The sequence below is a fragment of the Bombina bombina genome, chromosome 12 (assembly GCF_027579735.1).
Source record: "Bombina bombina isolate aBomBom1 chromosome 12, aBomBom1.pri, whole genome shotgun sequence".
NCBI classification, from domain to species: Eukaryota; Metazoa; Chordata; class Amphibia; order Anura; family Bombinatoridae; genus Bombina; species Bombina bombina.
The window spans coordinates 107,782,574-107,805,580 of record NC_069510.1 but is presented as its reverse complement, the minus strand read 5'-3'; the positions used below and the strand labels follow the sequence as shown (position 1 = coordinate 107,805,580).

Genomic DNA, 23,007 nt, shown 5'->3' with positions numbered 1-23,007 from the left:
TAGTCAGTTTCAGTTGGAGACCCCCATTCCAAAGTCAAATAAGAGATCCTAGCATCTACCTCCATTTTTTTATATTTGATATTTAAAGGGATATGAAACCCAACATTTTTCTTTCATGATTCAAGTAGAGCATGCAATTTTAAACAACTTTCTAATTTACGTCTGTTATTAATTTTTCTTTGATTTCTTGGTATCTTTTGTTGAAAAGCAGGGATTTATACTTAGGACAAGGCCCATTTCTAGAGCACTTTATGGCAGCAGTTTTGCCAGAATGTTATCCATTTACAAGAGCACTAGAGGGCAGCACTATTTCCTGTCATGTAGTGCTCCAGATGCCTACCTAGGTATCTCTTCAACATAGAATATCATGGGAACGAAGCAAGTTTGATGATAGAAGTAAATTAGAAACTTTTTTTTTTAATGGTATGTGTTTCATATCCCTTTAAAGATGGCCCATCTTTGGTTCAGCATCTGGGTAGCGCTTGCTGATTGGTGGCAACATTTAGCCACCAATCAGCAAGCGCTACTTAGGTGCTGAACCAAAGATGGGCTGGCTTTACAATCCTGCTTCTACATAATGATGCAAAGAGAATGAAGAATAATTGATAATAGGAGTAAATGGCATGCTCTATCTGAATCATTAAAGAAAAAATTGGGTTTAGTATCCCTTTAATATATACAATATATTTATGTTGTGTTGCTGTAGAATAACATACCAGCCAAGTCTAAACATTGTATAACAAATTAACACCCTTTTTACGGCAAATGGTTTTCAAAAGCCAAACTCCATTTATCATTTGCCTTATTTGTAATTACCAGTGTGTGGTTTCGTCTGCAGGCAGAAATGCTAGCCACTGTCATCATCTTAGTATAAAGTGCATTACTTTTCAGTTATTATCTGATAATGCCAATTAGGGGCATACATGTAGCAGGGTTAGCCTTAACATGTAAGCAGGGTGTATTTCAAGTTTTGTTTGTTTTAAACCTTTGAGAGAAGTCTCACCTTGGAATAGAGAGATAAAACCATTGTCCTGTTTGTGTTTAGCTCAGCTGGATAAGCTTAGGAAATGTCTCTGCCTTTAGAAGCACTGTGTTCCAGTAAGATAAATGTTACTAAAACAAGACCCATCCTTTCTACCTAATAGTATTCTGTAAGTATCTTTTGGATCTTTTCTGTCAAAGTAGAAAATATTTCACCCATTTTGTATAATGGTAAAATGAGGTGCAGAGGTGCATGAGGTCCAGTGTGTGGTTCCTCCAGGTTGTGGGATGAGTCTTCTACTGGCAAAGTTAATATTAACTTGATAAATGATATCTGGGTATTCTGATATGAGCTTTGGTCTTACAATTATTGCTTTGCAGTTTGATAAACAAGCTTGGGTTAAATATGATGTTTACCTTCATTTACACTCACCCAACTGTTTCTTCTGCGGGTCTGGGACTTTCTCTTTAGTGACTCATCTTCTGATATAAATAGTATAAAGAGAAATGTTTAACCTAAATGCAGTACATTTTTATCTTTTCCTCTCATTACAGCTGAAACATTTGCTAAATCTTCCCTGTTGGTGTTTGTGTTGTGTTTATCTCATATATATCATTAGATGGAGTGGAATTCAAGTATGTGAGCCAGGTGGTCCTTGTTAGTGTGTGAAATAGGAAGTCCTGTCCAGTAGCCTGGGGGTAGGTCTAATCTCAACCGTAAATGTGTCTGTTGTATTCAGTAAAAATAGAATGTTCTGCCTTTAAGGTGAGAAATTCCCTTCCTTTGCCATGGAGTTATAGTAATAATACTACTATAAATATCAACAACAAACGTTAGAAGAAAAAAATGATCTAAGATTTTTTAGGCAACCCATTCATAAAAATGAGCGAAAATGCTTTTATGTGATATTAAGAGACAAATATTTGATTCCTGCAACACAGAATGGCATTAATATGCTTTGTTGGTGAAGCCAGACAAATTAATATGCATCTGTTCACTGGCTGGATAGACATTAGGGACAGCAAATTTACACTGTTATACAGGCCGTACACTCACTACTTTACATTGTAGCAAAGTGTCATTTCTTCGGTGTTGTCACATGAAAAGATATAATAAAATATTTGATACTGTATATTGAACTTTAGTTCTGTCTGATACTTTGTATGAAAACATTTGCTCTCAAAATAGGTTAGCTCGGGTGCGTGCTTGTGTCCTTAGTCATCAGGCAGCAGTGTTTGCAACAATGTTTATATCGGTGTTATACATAGTTGCAAACGGCTGCTGCAGAGTGTCTGTCGCATTCTTAGGCAGCAATGTTTGTAACTATGTATAAACGTCTTATAAACCTTATTTATTAGCCCAAGAAAGGACAGACAAATGCCAAGTCACATAGGTACAGGCACTCCCAGTGCCCTAAACAAGCTGGGACCTCTTACTCGCCCGACATACTCCCGATATTCAACAGTGGATCACGTGGTGTGGCGTCCGCCAATCAGGATTACTGACTCTGAAGATGTCAGGAGATGTATCCCAGGTTGAGACACCAATCAACAGGAACCAAATGGGGTGGGGGGGTGTCAAGAATGAAGAATTCCCTCATGCAAACATATACTCAGAGCAGGGGTGAATATTAAAAATGGTTTATAAAATGCGTTTCTCGTCCAACATAAAATGTTCACAGCCTGATGAAACAGCACTGTCGGCCAAGAAATGTGTTGCTATCTTTTACTTGTTTTAAATAAACAGTTTTTAATATTCACCCCTGCTTTGAGTATATGTTTGCATGAGGGGATTCCAGTTTTTAATATTCACCCCTGCTTTGAGTATATGTTTGCATGAGGGGATTCCAGTTTTTAATATTCACCCCTGCTCTGAGTATAAGGGAATTCCTCGTTCTTGACACCCCACCACTTGGTTCCTGTTGATTGGTGTCTTAACCTGGGATACATCTCCTGACGCCTTCGGAGTCAGTAATCCTGATTGGCGGACACCACACCACATGATCCACTGTTGAATATCGTGAGTCAGTCTGTCGGTCGACTAAGAGGTCCCAGCTCGTTGTTTATGGCGCTGGGAGTGCCTGTTAGTGTACCTATGTTAGTTGGCATTTTTCTGTCCTTTCTTGTGCTAATGCTAGATAATATTGCTCTATGAGGTGCCTCCTTTCTGTTTCCATAGGATCGTCATTTGACTACCTTTTTTGGGAGAGCTGCCGTCTATTGGTGTCTAAATGTAGCCACCAATCAGCTAGCGCTACCCAGGTGCTGAAGTTTACATTCAAATAAAGATACCAAGAGAACAAAGAAAAATTGTTAATAGGAGTAAATTAGAAAGTTGCTTAAAATTGCTTCATTGTCTGAATCATGACATTTTATTTTTGACTAGACTATTCATTTTAAAGTAACAATCATTTTACTCTGGGTAAGGATCATTGGTCAGGCTGCAGCTCTAAAGGAGAAGAAGGAAGCGCTTTCTAAAGGAATGAGAGTACTCAAAATGCAACATTTAGGAAAAGGAAACAAAGTGATATCAAAGGTTTTGGACATCACAGTTAGCATTGTTGGATCAGTTATCTGAAAGTGGAGGCTACATCACACCACCCAGACACTGCTAAGAAAAGGACGTCCTCAAAATCCAGGCAAGGAGAGGAAAGTTGTGCCGGATGCCAAAACGAGGCCGTTAGTCAATTTAAAGGGCTAAAGAGGTCAGTGGCTGATACTGGAGTAAATATGCACTAGTCAACAATTTCACAAGCTCTACATCAAACTGGCCTCTATGGGAGGCTGACAAGAAAGAAACCAGCTATACGAAAGCAGGTCTGAAGTTTACTAAAGGGCATAAGGAATAACTAAGATTCAGGAGAAGGTTTTGCGTTCACATAAGGCGTTTTAGCAAGACATTGATCCCAAGTACAAGTCAAGAGCAACTTTGGAATGGCTCAATAATAAAAACCTGAATATCCTACAGTGACCCAGTTACAGGCTCTGTCCTATTGAGAATCTGTGGCACTACTTGAAAAATGCAGTCTACAAGTATCACCCAACCAACCTGATGCACCTGGAGCAAATCTGCCAAGAAGAATGGGCAAAAATGACTCCCAGCCAGTGTACAAAGCTTGGTAGATTATTACTGCAAAAGACTTACAGCTGTTACTACAGCATTGACTAAAACATTAACATGAATGGTTTGAATACTTATGGAAGCAACACATTTGTTTTTCTTTTAGATATCTTCTCAGAAATACTTAATTTTGGGGCCATTTAATTATTGTGAGGGTGGACATAATCCGCTGTAGTGGATCATGGCCGCCGCATATTGATCAATGGGAACAGCATACGCTGTCGGTATTTATCATTGCCCAAGCATTTCTTGTGAAATGCTTGTGCAATACCCCCCCCCTGCACATTCGCGGCCAATAAGCTGCTGGCAGGGGGTGTCAATTATTCTGATGATCGTATCCGATCGGGTTGATTGCTGTGGCGGATGAGTTAAGGAGCAGCGGTCTTACGACATTCGCTGCTTCATATATCGACCCCTTAGAGTGAATGAATTTGCAATAAAAATATTGTTCACGAAAGTTTGAATATGTATCATTTCTATACTTTTTACAAGGCACTGTATAGTGCTAAGTTTCTTTTTAGAGTACAATATGCATCCATTTGTCTGAATTACGGATTGTTTATTCAGATGCATCTTTTTTTGAATAACCATGGAAATATGCCAATGTCTTGAAGCATATGGACCCAAATTGTAAGCAAATAGTACCTCTGTAGCCTTAACCTTAATTGATTAAAGTTCATTAAAATGGAGAGACTTCTGTAATCAGAAAAAAATCAAGTTTCTTTGGTATGTTTTGGACCCTAAATAAGTAAACGTGAAATCTTTCACACTTACAGAATAAATCGTCGGCCTTATCTCAACGCATAGCTTTTGCATTCTTAGATAACCTAAGCCAATATATACCATGTACAGTGTTTACTGTGGATGCATATCATTTTATATTTATGTGTATTCTTCTTTATAACCATATATATAAGTGCATACGTTATGTGTTTTCTTCTTTATAACCATATATATAAGTGCATATGTTATGTGTTTTCTTCTTTATAACCATATATATAAGTGCATATGTTATGTGTTTTCTTCTTTATAACCATATATATGAGTGCATATGTTATGTGTTTTCTTCTTTATAAACATATATATAAGTGCATATGTTATGTGTTTTCTTCTTTATAAACATATATATAAGTGCATATGTTATGTGTTTTCTTCTTTATAACCATATATATAAGTGCATATGTTATGTGTTTTCTTCTTTATAACCATATATATAAGTGCATATGTTCCTGGGTATTGCTAAGTGAACTGATGGAACAAAGTGCATCATTTTTAGTTTTATTACCAGAGATAAAACAAAGATAATGCTGGTTAACGTCTAAAAAACAAAATAATACATAAAGTTTACGTTTTTCTCTTTTATGATGAGAATTTACAGCAATACTTTCTTGTTACACAATAAATGTTCACCTGGCTTGCGCCAGCTGGCTCTCTGCTTGCCTTTCACGTACAAGACTGGAAGGCTGGCTGGGTAATCACTTACCTCAGAGCCAGCAGGAAAGCACAGTCCTATTTCTGGATCTTGATTGTATTGGCAGGCTTCATTGTAACAGCTGCCAGATTAGCTTTTCCTTCAGCCTAGAGAGCAAGCTAAACAGAATCAGATGTTTTTACAACACAATCTAGACAGGGTCCAACACATGAGAACCTCTAAGCTATAGAGCTGGACCTAAACAGCTCAGTTAACCCAGAGCTGGTGCTGATAGGCATGAGAAGCCAACTGTGGTCTCAGCATAGGTAGAAAGGACACGCCTCTAATATCAGTTGTGTCCTATCACCAATGGATGGTCACTCCCGTTAACGATATAATCCGTAAACAGGCCTAACATTGGTAGCACAGTGGATCCAGATGTTCTGTATCGATTTCCATTGATAAGCCATGGTTTTCATGTTCAGTTGTAGGACTAAAGAACCATGGCATTTACATGGCACTTGTGTATGCAGTTGCTTGCCAGCTGGCACAGAGAACATGTATGATACAAAGCTTGTTAAATATGACACAGTTGCTGTTGCATTAAGTATTTGATTGCTTTTTCCATTCTGTTTTTGTAAGTGATATTTTTGTGCTCATACCAAACACTATTACTTTCTTCTCAGCCCATTAGTTAATGCACCCGTCTGACAGATTAATTGCCCACTGAGACTTTGTTGAGGTCACTTTTAGTTGCCCTAAGCTTTTGAGAGTGTATAGATGAGTGGTCTTATTCTCCAAATGGCCGTTCTGATTGGATGTGCTTGTGTTACATAAAGAAACATTAAAATGCTAGGTACAACTACAATAGTATGGTTACTACTCACCTTGCTAAATTGTTGTATCTTCTTTTGTGTTTGTAGCTCTCTTTAAATCTGTTCTCTTATTTTAAAGGGATAGTAAACCCAAGTTTTTTCTTTCTTGATTCGGATAGCGCATGCAATTTTAAGCATCTTTCTAATTTACTCCTATTATCAATTTTTCTTTTATTCTCTTGCTATCTTTATTTGAAAAAGAAGGCATCTAAGTGAAGGAGCCAGACAATTATAGGTTCAGGGCTCTGGACAGGACTTGTTTAATGGTGGGTTAATTTACCCACCAATCAGCAAGCACAACCCAGGTTGTGAACCGAAAATGGGCCGGCTTCTAAACTTACATTCTTGCTTTTCAAATAAAGATAGCAAGATAATGAAGAAACATTGATAATAGGAGTGAATTAGAAAGTTGCTTACAATTGCCTGCTCTATCTGAATCATGAAAGAAAAGATTTGGGTTCTGTGTTCCTTTAACTCTCTACAAGTGCTGGTTAGTAGTTCTGCATCGTCACACTGGGCTCCGCAATCATGTCACAGAAGCAGTTTGCATTCACAGATTAGTGATAATGTTGTCTTCTTGACAAGCCATATTGTGCATAATAAAGCTGTACAATATTTGCAGCCATTATATATGAGGGCTGTTTAAGTATCTGTTATGTAACTTTTAAACTTTGTAAATTAACAGCAAAAATGGAAAGCTTCCTTTTTCTATTGTTCAAGCCGACCAGCTATCAAAAAAGCTGGTAACATCAGTGATCTGGCAAAGTGCACTGCTTCTGTCCCAGGATGCAATATAATGCTCATGCTACAAGATGGCGGCACCCAGTATAAAGAGGCTGAGTTTTACCAATTGGTTTCTGTAATGAGTTAAAATAAGAGAACAGCTTTAAATAGAGCTGTAGGTAGAGGAGGAATAAAATAGCATAGTGAGTAGTAACCATGCTACTGTATTTGACCCAGCAGTTAAATGTCCCTTTAAACACACTAAGTCATGACATCACAAGATATCTGATTTGCTTTTGACAAGTAACACAATCTAATATTATTTATAATATGAGCTTTGCTTATTATGGCTCTAGTTCTTCTAAGGCAAATTTAGTTATGTTTTTTATTTTATTTTATATTGCGCCTCTAAGACTGAACTGGTCCTACAGGTGAAGAATTAGTCACATGAGCCCTTTTATAGATTGTTGTAATACACCTTAACCATGTGCTATTACAAGGGACATTCAATATACTACATAAATGCTGGATACAATAATATATGTAAAGCAAAGATTAGCCGGAAGAATGACTATCTCGATGTGTTTTAAAAACAATATTAATTGTTTAAATATTGTAGAACTAATTGTAAAGTTGTAGTGGGCACCAAAATGTTGTAACCTAGGTTTCACTTTTATCTTTTGCTAAGGAAAATTAGGGACTGATATACAAGAATCACTAAAGTGTGCAAATAATGGCTGTGTGGGTATATTTCAGTGCTAAAGAGACAGTTACTCTATCAGCTCACCAATAACTGTTACTAACATGGCTTATCAAGGGATATGAGATAAGAACACTCTTTTACATGTGGCATAACTAACTTACAAGATGGCCGCACCCATTACTTTATAGAAGCTCGGCATTAAATTATAGGAATGGGGGGGGAAATAAACAATGTAAGAAAATAGCAAAGCTTTTTTTTACTGTAAATAATCAAACATTTATGTACCAGTCTCAAAGTGTTTAATATCCCTTTAAAGGGACAGTCTAGGCCCAAATAAACTTTCATGATTCAGATAGAGCATGTCATTTTAAACAATTTTCCAATTTACTTTTATCACCAATTTTGCTTTGTTCTCTTGGTATTCTTAGTTGAAAACTTAACCTAGGAGGTTCATATGCTAATTTCTTAGACCTTGAAGGCCACCTCTTTTCAGAATGCATTTTAACAGTTTTTCACCACTAGAGGGTGTTAGTTCACGTATTTCATATAGATAACACTGTGCTCGTGCACGTGAAGTTATCTGGGACCAGGCACTGATTGGCTAATCTGCAAGTCTGTCAAAAGAACTGAAATAAAGGGGCAGTTTGCAGAGGCTTAGATATAAGATAATTACAGAGGTTAAAAGTATATTAATATAACTGTGTTGGTTATGCAAACTGGGGAATGGGTAATAAAGGGATTATCTATCTTTTAAAACAATAAAAATTCTGGTGTAGACTGTCCCTTTAAGTTGAGGTGTATTCTGCCTCTCCCATTGGAACAGTGGGTTTATAAACTGTAGGGAAAAAGCTGTGAAAAAAAGAACCAGCTAATGTTAATAATATAAAATACTTTATTTTGAGGGCTGTAGCTTAGAGGTTCCTCCTATGCTATGCACCCCTCTTCTTAAACAAAGAGCTTTTTGTCTGTGCAACATGCAGCCCACGTGCAGCTGTGTTACAAGCCAGCTCTGAACCTTCCAAGACACAGCAAGCATATGAGGGGCCAGGAAAAGCAGCGCAGAGGTTCTACTCTGGCCGCTTCCTATTTTTTCCACCCGTGTACTCTGAATTCTTTCAGCCTTTGCCAGTTTAGGGGAAACGTCCTGACCTAGCGAATCCTGTGCTTGCTGTTTGCTTACTTGTAATTTCCTTTATTCTGTGACTCTAGGTGGGGATTGGTTACAATCCACTGGCACTACGGGGGATACCTTTCAGTACACTCAGATGCACCCCTTGCTTATTAACCCCTTGGCAACAAGAACATACTGAAACACACTGTGTAGTAGTGCTTACCAGTCCAAACAGGTTAAACGATGGATGTGTCAGAAATGCTTCAGTAACCGAAGAACGGGACCCTAAATCTGCCATTATCAGTGACTCTTGTATTTCTATAGATTCAACCATTAACATGTGTTAGAATTTTAAAATTAAACTTCTAATCGAATAATGTATATAGTATTAGGATATTCTTAAAGGGGCATTCAAAGGCAAAAATGACATTATTGAATTCATTACCTCTTCTAATTTTGGCTTTACTGACTTGATAACAATGTGTTTAACTGCTGCCAAATGCCTTAAAAACATAGGTAAAGTTCTGTTCAGGAGCTGCATGCCCTGGCAGAACATTGGCAGTGATTTCTGTAACCATACCATAGCTGCTTGTGATTGGCTGAACAGCCATCCCCTGCTTGGTAGTGGCAAGGTGTATTTAACCTTTTTGCAAGGATTAAAACATATAGTTAACTGAGGGTAATGCAGTTTTAATTTTGGAGTTGACATGCTTTTTATCTTTGGTTGTGAACATAAACTCTGGCATTACATAAGTTTTTTCTGTGTGTCTGTGTGTGTATATGTGTTTGTAATCTGACTTACATATATGCAGGCAACCATCTTCCAGACAACAGCACCATGCAGACCTATATCTAGGACTACAAATCACACAATCCTCTACTGCCAAATGTATATACTGTGCATGTCTTTACTTTCATTTTGAATCTTTGTATCTCAGCAACCACTGGTCATTTTTTTCACCAAAGAAAGCATTTACCTGACAGCTGCCAAATATCAAAAAGATTGATGCAGCAGTTTTTGCTGTAGGTTTGGCTAATCATTTTTAGTTTTAAGAGATAGGGAAGAGTACTTTGTGTCAGAGTGAGCTTTTTTTGGTTCTCAGAATTACCTATACTTTTATTTTCATGTATGGTTAAACACTGGTTTTTTTTTTGTGCTCTATTTAAACCCTAATTTCTCTCTCTTTTTTTTTTTCTAGGGATTTCCCGGGGATTTTGGAGAAAGAGGGCCGCCAGGATTGGACGGAAACCCTGTGAGTAGCTCAGATAATAAGACTGCTGCAGGGAAAACTGTAAAACAATATATTGACGTTATTAAAGGGACACTCAGGTTAAATTAAATTTTCATGATTCAGATACAGCATGTAATTTTAAACATCTTTCCAATTTACTTCCACTAAAAAATATATGCACAGTCTTTTATATTTACAATTTTTGAGTCACCAGATCCTACTGAGCATGTGCAAGAATTCACAGACTATACGTATATGCATTTGTGATTGGCTGATTGCTATCACATGGTACAAGGGGAGTGGAAATATACATAACTTTGAAATTTGTTATAAAAAATCTACTACTCATTTGAAGTTCAGACTAAGTGCTATTGCATTGTCTTGTTATCTTGCATTTGTTGATTATGCAAATCTAATGTGTTGACTGGTCCTTTAAATACTTCCGGGGTCCTCAGTGGGGGACGACGACAAGACTATACATATTTTTCTTCAGTCCATAATACTTACTCGCTTATTGACCACATACTTGAATTGTGTTCAAGCAGGAACATTCCTAATGGCTGGTCTGACATATTCGTTAGTTGAGATTTTATTGAAGGGTTTTCAATCTATTATGATCTAGATCCTTGAACTTGATTTTTTTATTATTTAAAAAATACAATCATACTTCTAAAACCACGTGAGCAAATAACACAGTTTGTGACAGAGATTAACTCAATTAGTGACCCCCCCCCCCTTTTATGTGTGGGGAGCCCATAAGGCTCAATAGATAATAAATACAAAGTCATGTGATCAGGGGGCTGTCAGAAGAGGCTTATATACAAGGTAATCACAGAGGTAAAAAGTATATTAATATAACTGTTGGTTATGCAAAACTGGGAAATGGGTAATAAAGGGATTATTTATCTTTTTAAACAATTAAAATGTTGGAGTGCACTGTCCCTTTAAATAGAATTAAAACTTTCCAAATTTCTAACTTAAAACAAGAAATCAAGGAACTGAAAAAGTGCATAAAATAAACCCAGTAGATGCTGTATTAAATCTCTGCAAGATAAAAAAAAATAGGAGCTAGATAAACTCTTCACAGAACAAGCGGTGAGATGACTTAGAGTTCTGGCTGCGCTTTATTTTTTGTTGTAATAAGTCGTATAGTTATTAAAGTAGCATATAGATGGTATCTTAACCCCTTGTGCCTTTACACTAATAACCCTCCCTTTACAGGGGACTTGTCTCAGAGGAAGTGGGGAGGAAGCAGTAGTGGGATTCAGCCGATTCTCACTACTTCTTGAAAAACTGTTCCTAAAATGTCCCAGGTTCACAAGAACCAGTTGTTGGGTGCTGTCATCTTCCTTAAAGGGACATTAAACCAAAAAAAATTATTTCATGATTCAGATAGAGAATACAATTTAAAACAACTTTCTAATTTACTTCTATTATCTAATTTGCTTAATTCTCTTGATATTCTTTCCTGAAAAGCATATCTCGATAGGCTCAGTAGCTGCTGATTGGTGGCTGCACATAGATGCCTCGTGTGATTGGCTGACCCATGTGCATTGCTATTTCTTCAACAAAGGATATCTAAAGAAAGAAGTAAATTAGACAATAGAGGTAAATTGGAATGTTGTTTAAAATTGTATTCTCTATCTGGATAATGAAAGAAAAATTTTGGGTTTTATATCCCTTTAACCCAGCTTAGCTGCAGATGGTGCTACTTCAAGTCCAGAGTCATGGCCACAGTACATCTGTTAGAGCACAAGCTAGTTCCCAAATAGCACCATGCAAGCTGGTTTCTAAACAGACCTACAAAAGCTGGTTCCTTAACAAGCTGATTCCTAAACTGCTTGAATAACAAAAGAGAGACTGGTGGAAATTCAAATAAGTAACCATAGTGGACAAAAGAGAAACTGCCCAACGGGCGTTGCTAGATGCAAGGAAATGTAATACAAAAAAATACGAAAGACAGAAAAAATGCATCCTCCTAGCACTCAGAGGTAGAAAAAAAAAACAAATTTACAAAATTACGAAGTCCCCAAAATATAACCTATGTCTCATAAAACATAACCTTTATTAGTGAAAAGTTAAAAAAATAGGTAAAAACATTTAAAAAGGAAAACAAATTAAAAAGAAAATACTGCAATAGAGTAATAAAAAAGTAACAAGAAAGGAAAAATATCTATGTATAATAGCTATCACGGGAAAAAGCAGAAAAGGGGTAACTATCCCCATTACAATGTGTGGCACAAAACACAAATAAACTGCACCAGAACTGCAAAGAGCTGGGTGCTACTGGGTGGTTTGGTAGCTGGAAATTTCCAAAGTTTCAGTGCAAGAAGGGAAGTTTGTAAGGATGCGGACTTACTTTTAACCTCTGTGATTATCTTGTATCTAAGCCTCTGCAAACTGCCCCTTTTTTCAGTTCTTTTGACAGACTTGCAGTCTAGCCAATCAGTGCCTGCTCCCAGATAACTTCACATGCACGAGCACAGTGTTATCTATATGAAATATGTGAACTAACACCCTCTAGTGGTGAAAAACTGTTAAAATGCAATCTGAAAGAGGTGGGCTTCAAGGTCTAAGAAATTAGCATATGAACCTCCTAGGTTAAGCTTTCAACTAAGAATACCAAGAGAACAAAGCAAAATTGGTGATAAAAGTACATTGGAAAATTGTTTAAAATGACATGCTCTATCTGAATCATGAAAGTTTATTTTGGCCTAGACTGTTCCTTTAACATTCCCAGATTGTGAGTACTGTGAAATTGCTATATTGGTATTAGCTAAACAGGAGTGTGGTAAACGGATTATTACACACACTTAGACTTGGAATTTCTACTACTCCACAATAGTGGATCTGAATAATTCATGCGGCATAAAAGATTAAAGAAATAGATATCTGCAATAAGTGCCATTTTCCTAATTTATTAAAGGGCACAAATACCTCTTTTACTTTTTTTTTTTTTATCGGTTTCCTTTCATTAACCAATTCCCTGAGAAATAAAGATATTTTTATTTAGGTTTTAACGTCACCATTTGCTAACATTAACGACATTTAGTATTTAATTGTTGAACTTCATTTTTTCTCAGTATTATCTGGTGGTGATATGTAAATAGGTTTTGGTTTTAGATTTATAGATTTGTATAGATATTTTCTAAAGAGATTATCTCTTATATTTCCTACACTGAAGCATATATTCTTGGTAACTTTGTAGTATTATTTGCGAAATCCGTTATATAATTTCTATACGATCAATAAATGCAAGAAACACTTTTCTGTGCTTTTTAAAAAACAAAACAAAAACATAAATCCATTGTGAATTAATACTAATAGCTGTTTAATCAAAACATACTACAGTCTTGTCATTTGATATAGACAACTGTTTTTAAGGAGTTTAACCACTGACGCTGAAAGTGTAAAGTTTCTAACATCACAACACAAATTTCCTAACTGTTTGTATTGTAGATAAGATAGCGAACTGGTTGCTAAAATTTCTGAATCCCACCCCTGGGAGGATGGTACTTACTTCCATTTGTGGTTAACCTTTACATATGTTAACGTGAATGTGAATTTTGATGAAATAGTGCCCGGTTTTTAATAAACCTATTAAAAACAAGGGTACTTTAATTCATCAAAATTGACATTTCACTAGTTTTCTTCAAAAACATACCTTTTAATTCTGGCAGCCGCTCCAGCGATTCCCCCGGCCGTCGAAAGCGTCTGCGACATCAGAAATGACGAATCTGGCTTCCTCCAATCAAGGCTCCCCCCCCCCCCCCCGGGGGGAATCTTGGCCTGATGCAACACCATGATTGGAGGAAGCTGGATTCGTCATTTTGGACCTGTGAAGACAACTTGCGACGGGCGGAGGAAGTGCTGGAGCGGCTGCCAGGATTAAAAGGTAAGTTTTTGAAGAAAACAAGTGAAATGTCAATTTTGATGAATTAAAGTGCCTTGTTTTTAATATGATTATTAAAAATTGGGCACTAATTCATAAAAATTTACATTCACTTTAACTCTGTATGGGACCAGGTATCCAGTTCCTTACGTGATATGGATATAAAATGAACTCTGCACAAAGCACTATTACATCAGCCTATGACGGGATTAAGTAGCCCTGCTAATAAATTCATTACTTTAGCTTGTATGGGCTGCATTGCAAAGGTTTGGGAAATAAATGTAATGCATTTTTCTATAATCAGGAACAAAATTAATTTTATAACAAAATGGGAGATCTATTGGCTAATATATTCTGTATTCTTTATGCTTAATTATTCCCTCTGAGTAGTTGGCTCAGTCTGTACAGCTCCTAAGAACAAACATTACAAAATTCCCACAATGCAAAATCAGTTTATTGATTGCAGGAATCTGCTTTCTTTCTAAGACCTCTTGCGTGTAGTGTGATCCTGTGCCCCTGTCCCTGGGCAGTACAGTTACAGATTTGGCTACTGAGTGTTCTTTTGGTGACTTTTTCATATTTCTTTCTTTGCAGGGCGAGTTAGGGCCGCCCGGCCCTCCTGGTGTCCCAGGATTCATTGTAAGTACAACAATAAAATAATGTAGTGCTAACCCAGTAAAGACTGACTTAACACCACTGCTAGCATATTGATATACTCTCTGTATTATATTTTCATCTTTAGAAGTCATTAGAGTTGGTTATTTTTTTTAATTCATAAATGCACACTGTAGTAATGAAGGTTTAGTAGTATGGTGTAGTTCACACGTCATTTGTACGAACATGGGATCAGCACCAAGGTAGTTTTATATACAGTGAGGTTAAATACAAGTCGCTTTATAGTGTTCAGTATTTTCTTTTTTCCTTTTATTTGAATCTGGAGCTGCAATACACACACATAATATGTGCTAGAAAAAGTCACATGATCCGATAATAACAATAATAATCAGATAAACTTACCTTGGGTAAAAAAAAGTTGAAGGATTAAGGGATTTGTAAATTTAGCCATCAAACTATGATTGATCTAGTTGTGTGTCCAAAACATGACAATGATTATACCCAGTTATGTTGTCACGTGAGCAGAGAAGAACCATGTTGTCTTTTTTTATTTTTTATTATTTCTGCTTGAAGTTGTTGTATAAAATAGCAGAATTCTGTGACCGTCATTTCTAGGGATAATAAAGACTCCCAGAGTCTGCACTCCAGGGAATCTTTCTTAATAAAAACCAATCCTTTATTATACCATTATTAAAATTCTAACATGCATGGAAGGGCTGTGTTACATCTTACAGGTTTCATGCTAAACATAGCTCTTAATCATGGATAATACACTATCAAGCTGCATTTGCAGCCTCTCACCCACTGCAGTTCAGGCTCACATGGTTGAGGCTTCAACCACAAATTTAAGTCGCAGTTCCTGCTTCTTAATCTCTCCACAAACTACCCCAAACTCACTCTTTTGGGGTGATTGACAGTACCTGTTCTTGCACCATTAGCTGCATAAGAGCAGACGGTGGGACCGTACAAGAGAGCTCTTGTGCAATCTTACATTTCACTAAGAGACGCTGCCTCACTAGTTTCTGTGCTTGAGGACTCGTCCGCCTGTAGTTTGACAAATTGTCCCTTTTGCGTGTTATAGTTCTAGAATGATGTATAGTATTTAGCAATGTATATGGTCACACAGAAAGCCTTATTATCACTTATTTGTATAGTGCCGCAAAATTCTGTGGCGCTGAGCCTTGTAAATTCTAAATGGGATATGAAATGTTGCTATTCTTTAATTTTGTGGTAGCTTTGTCTGCTTTGCAGTGGCCAGTTAGGGACAGGAATAAATGACCTTCACCACTGGTCAGTTAATCACCGTTAAGCATATAGGTGGGTCAAAGTTTAAAATGAAAGGGAATGAAGCCTTCCTGTATGCATACCTTCCAACATCTGCCGGATCATTAGGCAGTGGCCCACTTGTAGTTTATGGGTGGGACTACCAGTGTGACAGAGGGGCAGGTTTATGAGCAGTCAGTGGACATGTCTTGGTGAGGCTCAGTCATTCTTAAACACTGGGATGCTGAGAGGAAACAGGCTGTACCTATCAATCAGTGATAATCCTCAGGATTCTGAACGGTTGGGACTGGAGATATTCTTTATATAGAGCAAAACCTGCAGGTTAAAATTCCAGGAAAAAAACAGACAGAGTAAATAATTGTAGTGCATTGCAAGAGTTGTGTTTACTATGCATAATCAGAGCTTTTATAGGGAATTAAATGTTTGTCTCTTTTAAGCCAAAATACCTCAGTACTCCCCCCTATTCCTTTCCATTGAACACTATGCAGCACTAAAGAATATAGCCATTTCAGATCTACTTGTAAATACATTCAGGTAAATATACCACAATCTATATGGCTTGAAATATCCTAGGAGCTTGAAGTTTTAATTCCGGTGTCTACATTTTAAGCAATACTATACAAATAGTTATTTGGTTCCTAGTGGTTTACTCCTCAGCGTTTTTTTCTGAGACACTAGACATAGTTTCCTGGTTTAGTTTTGTTAAGATTTGTTTACATGTTTTTAACTTTAAGAATTTTGCCTTTGGATTCAAGGGGGTTATCCCTTCTGAAAGGACCATATGAAGAGGAGAGTTGTGTCATACAAGGCACTGCCGATCATATGAAGATGTGACTGGCTAACCTTAGGGTTACTGGCCATAGAGTGATTGTCTGATACTTTGTCTGGCCCCTTCGTTTTCACATTGTATAATGTTTGTGTCTGACAACCGGAGATATTTAGCCATGCACACCGTTTCCGATGTGTGGTGATTATTTAGTTGATGTTATTGGGAAGCATTTGAGATCATAATACTCTTCTGTCTGTCCATCGGCAACATGCAAGCGTCTTATTCCTACTGCTAAGAGCAGTTACTGGAAAATAGATTTTTCCTCTGTGCAGCTGGCTCCTTCCTATCTTCTCAGACAAGGATCTAGGCCATATGTGTGAATGTGGTACTTGTGAAATTATAAGCAAAGCTATATAGATCTTTTTTTTTTATAAATTCAGTTTCTGGAATTTGTTTACCAGGCCTGTCAGTTGAGAAGAAAGGAACCAAAGAGCAAAAAAAAAGAGTCTTGCCACAAGCCTGGCCCCTCATTTAACAAGTTGGATGTCCCAGATGTAGTACTTAATCTACCCATCTGACCTCTTTATGCCGGCCCTTGTCCAGCCAGAACTCCCAAATTTTAGAGAGGTAGAGCACTATGGGATCTCTCTATTCTGCGTCGTTGGGAAGTTATACCTTGGTACACGCTTGGAATTTATTACCTCTCTGAGGATAACCACATGGAAAAAGTTTTTCTCTCCTTAAAAATAGTTTCAGCCACTGAAATGACAGGCAGGGGAAAGATCTGGACATTTTTGGAAGCACATTTGTACATTCTGACTATTTGAGCCATAAATCTTGACAAGACAATAACCCTGAAACATTCTTGTGAAATATTTTGGCTTTATGATTATTTAACCCTTTCGGACCATTGTAGCACATATGCAGCACATATTATTGCTTGTGCTTGTGAAGGTGCAGTGTCCTAAGCCTAATACTACATAGCTGTTGCTTTCTGGTCTTAGTGGTGCAATGCATATTTTTTTGTGTTATTTTTAGTTAGAGGTAAAAGAGATTACGTATAATGAGTTTACATAATGCTGAGAAAAATGAATAGGGTTTTGTTCCATTCTGATGGTAAATCAAACTTCACAATTGCCATATGTGGTCCTTGCGATAGAAAAATAAATGTAAACTTACATTATTAGCCTAGAAGCTTGAGGGTCTTAAATAAGACAACATAATAGAACTGTAAGGGATGCAGGTTGGTGCATTGGTGTAAGGACATCTTTCAAGCTATGTGCTTCTGCTCCACAATGTATCTTTTTGACCATGGTTCCTACAGTCACTGCTTTTATATATATATATATATATATATATCTATCATATGTGTAACGAGTATGCAATTTCTACAAAATAGTTCTAAACTGCATTAAAGGGACAGTAAAGTCAAAACTAGCCATTCATTTTTTAGGCAGATCATGCAATTTTAAACAGCTTTCCAATTTACTTCTATAATCAAATTTGCTTTGTTCTTTTGGTGTCTTTTGTTTAAGTGTAAACCTAGGTAGGCTAATAGGAGCTTAGGGGCTTGCATGTGTCTTCAGCAATAAAATAAATTGTACCAGTTTGAGGGCTCGTCATTGTCAAACTTTGTCATGTGATAATATGTTCTGTATAAGCGGTGCATACAGTGAGATGTGCGTGTGTTCATTATGATGGTATGTAACTGCTTTATTCAATATAACGTGTGTAACTGCTTCGTTCATTGTAATGGTGTGTTACATAAATGTGTGTAACTGCTTAATTCAGTGTGGTGTGTAACAGTTTCCTTCAGTATAATGGTGTGTAACAGTTTCCTTCAGTATAATGGTGTGTAACAGTTTCCTTCAGTATAATGGTGTGTAAGTTTCCTTCAGTATAATGGTGTGTAACAGTTTCCTTTAGTATAATGGTGTGTAACAGTTTCCTTCAGTATAATGGTGTGTAACCGTTTCCTTCAGTATAATGGTGTGTAACCGTTTCCTTCAGTATAATGGTGTGTAACAGTTTCCTTCAGTATAATGGTGCGTAAAAGTTTCCTTCAGTATAATGGTGTGTAATAGACACTGTTATGTAACAAACTGTTACACTAAATAAAGCTGTTTCTTTCATTCTAATGGTGTGTTACATAATGGTGTGTAACCGCTTCCGTCAGTGTAGCTATGTGTTACAAATGTTGTGAAACTGCTTTATTCAGTGTAATGTGTTAGATAATGGTATGTAACAGGTTTATTCAGTGTAATGTGTTACATAATGGTATGTAACAGGTTTATTCAGTGTAATGTGTTACATAATGATGTGTAACAGGTGTATTCAGTGTAACAGCGTGTTAGATAATGGCATGTAACAGGTTTATTTAGTGTAATGTGTTACATAATGGCATGTAACAGGTTTATTCAGTGTAATGTGTTAGATAATGGTATGTAACTGCTTTATTCAGTGTAATGTGTTAGATAATGGTATGTAACAGGTTTATTCAGTGTAATGTGTTACATAATGGTGTGTAACAGGTTTATTCAGTGTAATGTGTTACATAATGGTGTGTAACAGGTTTATTCAGTGTAAGAGCGTGTTAGATAATGGCATGTAACAGGTTTATTAAGTGTAATGTGTTACATAATGGCATGTAACAGGTTTATTCAGTGTAATGTGTTACATAATGGCATGTAACAGGTTTATTCAGTGTAATGTGTTACATAATGGTGTGTAATAGGTTTATTCAGTGTAACAGCGTGTTATATAATGGTATGTAACAGGTTTATTCAGTGTAATGTGTTACATAATGGTGTGTAACAGGTTTATTCAGTGTAACAGCGTGTTACATAATGGTATGTAACAGGTTTATTCAGTGTAATGTGTTACATAATGGCATGTAACACGTTTATTCAGTGTAATGTGTTACATAATGGCATGTAGTAGGTTTATTCAGTGTAATGTGTTACATAATGGTGTGTTACAGGTTTATTCAGTGTAACAGTGTAATGTGTTACATACCATTATGTAACACATTACAATGAATAAACCTGTTACACACCATTATGTAACACATTACAATGAATAAACCTGTTACACACCATTATGTAACACATTACACTGAATAAACCTGTTACATACCATTATGTAACACTCTGTTACACTGAATAAACCTGTTACATACCATTATGTAACACATTACAATGAATAAACCTGTTACACACCATTATGTAACAGGTTTATTCAGTGTAACAGTGTGATACATAATGGTATGTAACAGGTTTATTCAGTGTAATGTGTTACATAATGGTATGTAACAAGTTTATTCAGTGTAATGTGTTACATAATGGTGTGTAACAGGTTTATTCAGTGTAACAGCGTGTTACATAATGGTATGTAACAGGTTTATTCAGTGTAATGTGATACATAATGGTATGTAACAGGTTTATTCAGTGTAATGTGTTACATAATGGTGTGTAATAGGTTTATTCAGTGTAACAGCGTGTTATATAATGGTATGTAACAGGTTTATTCAGTGTAACAGTGTGATACATAATGGTGTGTAACAGGTTTATTCAGTGTAACAGCGTGTTATATAATGGTATGTAACAGGTTTATTCAGTGTAACAGTGTGATACATAATGGTGTGTAACAGGTTTATTCAGTGTAACAGCGTGTTATATAATGGTATGTAACAGGTTTATTCAGGGTAATGTGTTACATAATGGTGTGTAATAGGTTTATTCAGTGTAACAGCGCGTTATATAATGGTATGTAACAGGTTTATTCAGTGTAACAGTGTGATACATAATGGTATGTAACAGGTTTATTCAGTGTAATGTGTTACATAATGGTATGTAACAGGTTTATTCAGTGTAATGTGTTACATAATGGTGTGTAACAGGTTTATTCAGTATAACAGCATGTTACATAATGGCATGTAACAGGTTCATTGAGTGTAACGTTGTGTTACATTTGCATGAGAAAATTTGTGAACCCTTTGGAATTACCTAGATTTTTGCATTGATTATTCATAAAATGTGGTCTGATCTTCAGCTAAGTCATAGTCCTACAAAAACACAATCTTTCTAAACTGATAACACACAAACAATTGTACTTTTCATATTTTTATTGAATACATTGAGTAATCATTTGCAATGCAGGCTGGGAAAAGTGTGTTAACTTCTCCAAAAGCTATTTGTGGGACGTGTGGGTTGCACAGGTGCCCTGCCTTTTAAATAACGACACACAAAGCATGGTTACTGACAAATATGTTCTTCCCAAGACAGACTGGTTAGTGTGAACCATGCCTTGATCCCAATAACTTTCACAGGACTTGAGAAGATGCATTAAAGTGATGGACGAAGCTGGAAAAGGTTACAAAAACATTGCTAAAGACCTGGGTGCTCATCAATCCACAGTCAGAAAAATTGTCAACAAATGGAGAAAATTCAGGACGGTCTTTCCCTAGGAGTGGGCGTCCTGCAAAGATTATTCCAAGAGCAAAATTGTCAGTGCTTAGGGAAATAAGAAAGAATGTTCAAGGGTAACGGTGAAAGACCTCCAGAAAACATTACAAAATGTTAAAGTGTTTGTTCATGTGTCCACGATCAGAAAAACGCAAAACTAAACCATGGAAGGACACTGCGAAGGAATCCACTGCTGTCCAGAAAAAGAATGTTGCAGCTTGTCTTAAGTTTTTCCAAGACCACCTGGATGTTTCACAGCGCTTCTGACAGACGGGATAAAAGTTTACATTTTTGGCAACAAAGTACAGCGCTGTGTGTAGAGGGAAACGTGCACCGCAAACCAAAACCAAAACCTCATCCCATTTGCAAAGCATGTTGGGGGGAGCTTCGTGGTTTGGAGCGGCTTTGCTGCCTCAGGTCCTGGATGCCTTGCAATTATTGAGGGAACATTGACTTCATAACTCTATCAAGAAGTTTTACAGGAGAATTTAAGGGCAACAGACCATGACCTCAAGAGTGCTACATAATGGTGTGTAACAGGTTTATTCAGTGTAACGGTGTGCTACATAATGGTGTGTAACAGGTTTATTCAGTAACAGGTTTATTCAGTGTAACGGTGTGCTACATAATGGTGTGTAACAGGTTTATTCAGTGTAACGGTGTGCTACATAATGGTGTGTAACAGGTTTATTCAGTGTAACGGTGTGCTACATAATGGTGTGTAACAGGTTTATTCAGTGTAACGGTGTGCTACATAATGGTGTGTAACAGGTTTATTCAGTGTAACAGTGTGCTACATAATGGTGTGTAACAGGTTTATTCAGTGTAACGGTGTGCTACATAATGGTGTGTAAGAGATTTATTCAGTAACAGGTTTATTCAGTGTAACGGTGTGCTACATAATGGTGTGTAACAGGTTTATTCAGTGTAACAGTGTGCTACATAATGGTGTGTAACAGGTTTATTCAGTGTAACGGTGTGCTACATAATGGTGTGTAACAGGTTTATTCAGTGTAACAGTGTGCTACATAATGGTGTGTAACAGGTTTATTCAGTGTAACGGTGTGCTACATAATGGTATGTAACAGGTTTATTTAGTGTAACGGTGTGCTACATAATTGTGTGTAACAGGTTTATTCAGTGTAACGTCTGATACTGAATTAACCTGTTACACACCATTATGTATCAGACGGTTACACTGAATAAACCTGTTACACACAATTATGTAGCACACAGTTACACTGAATAAACCTGTTACACACCATTATGTAGCACACCGTTACACTGAATAAACCTGTTACTGAATAAACCTGTTACACACCATTATGTAACAGGTTTATTCAGTGTAACAGTGTGCTACATAATGGTGTGTAACAGGTTTATTCAGTGTAACGGTGTGCTACATAATTGTGTGTAACAGGTTTATTCAGTGTAACCGTCTGATACATAATGGTGTGTAACAGGTTTATTCAGTAACAGGTTTATTCAGTGTAACGGTGTGCTACATAATGGTGTGTAACAGGTTTATTCAGTAACAGGTTTATTCAGTGTAACAGTGTTCTACATAATGGTATGTAACAGGTTTATTCAGTGTAACGGTGTGCTACATAATGGTGTGTAACAGGTTTATTCAGTAACAGGTTTATTCAGTGTAACAGTGTGCTACATACTGGTGTGTAACAGGTTTATTTAGTAACAGGTTTATTCAGCGTAACAGTGTGCTACATAATGGTATGTAACAGGTTTATTCAGTGTAACAGTGTGCTTCATAATAGTGTGTAACAGGTTTATTCAGTGTAACGGTGTGCTACATAATGGTATGTAACA

At 36.7% G+C, this 23,007-nt stretch overlaps 1 protein-coding gene across 1 annotated transcript in view; it reads left to right on the top strand.

Moving 5' to 3' along the window:
- The window catches only part of COL27A1 (collagen type XXVII alpha 1 chain), a 591,531-nt gene that overhangs the window by 194,469 nt on the left and 374,055 nt on the right, over positions 1-23,007 (top strand). The window contains exons 13-14 of the mRNA XM_053696152.1: positions 10,125-10,178; positions 14,644-14,688. Of these exons, the coding sequence (XP_053552127.1) occupies positions 10,125-10,178; positions 14,644-14,688 (99 nt within the window). The remainder of the gene's footprint in view (positions 1-10,124; positions 10,179-14,643; positions 14,689-23,007) is intronic.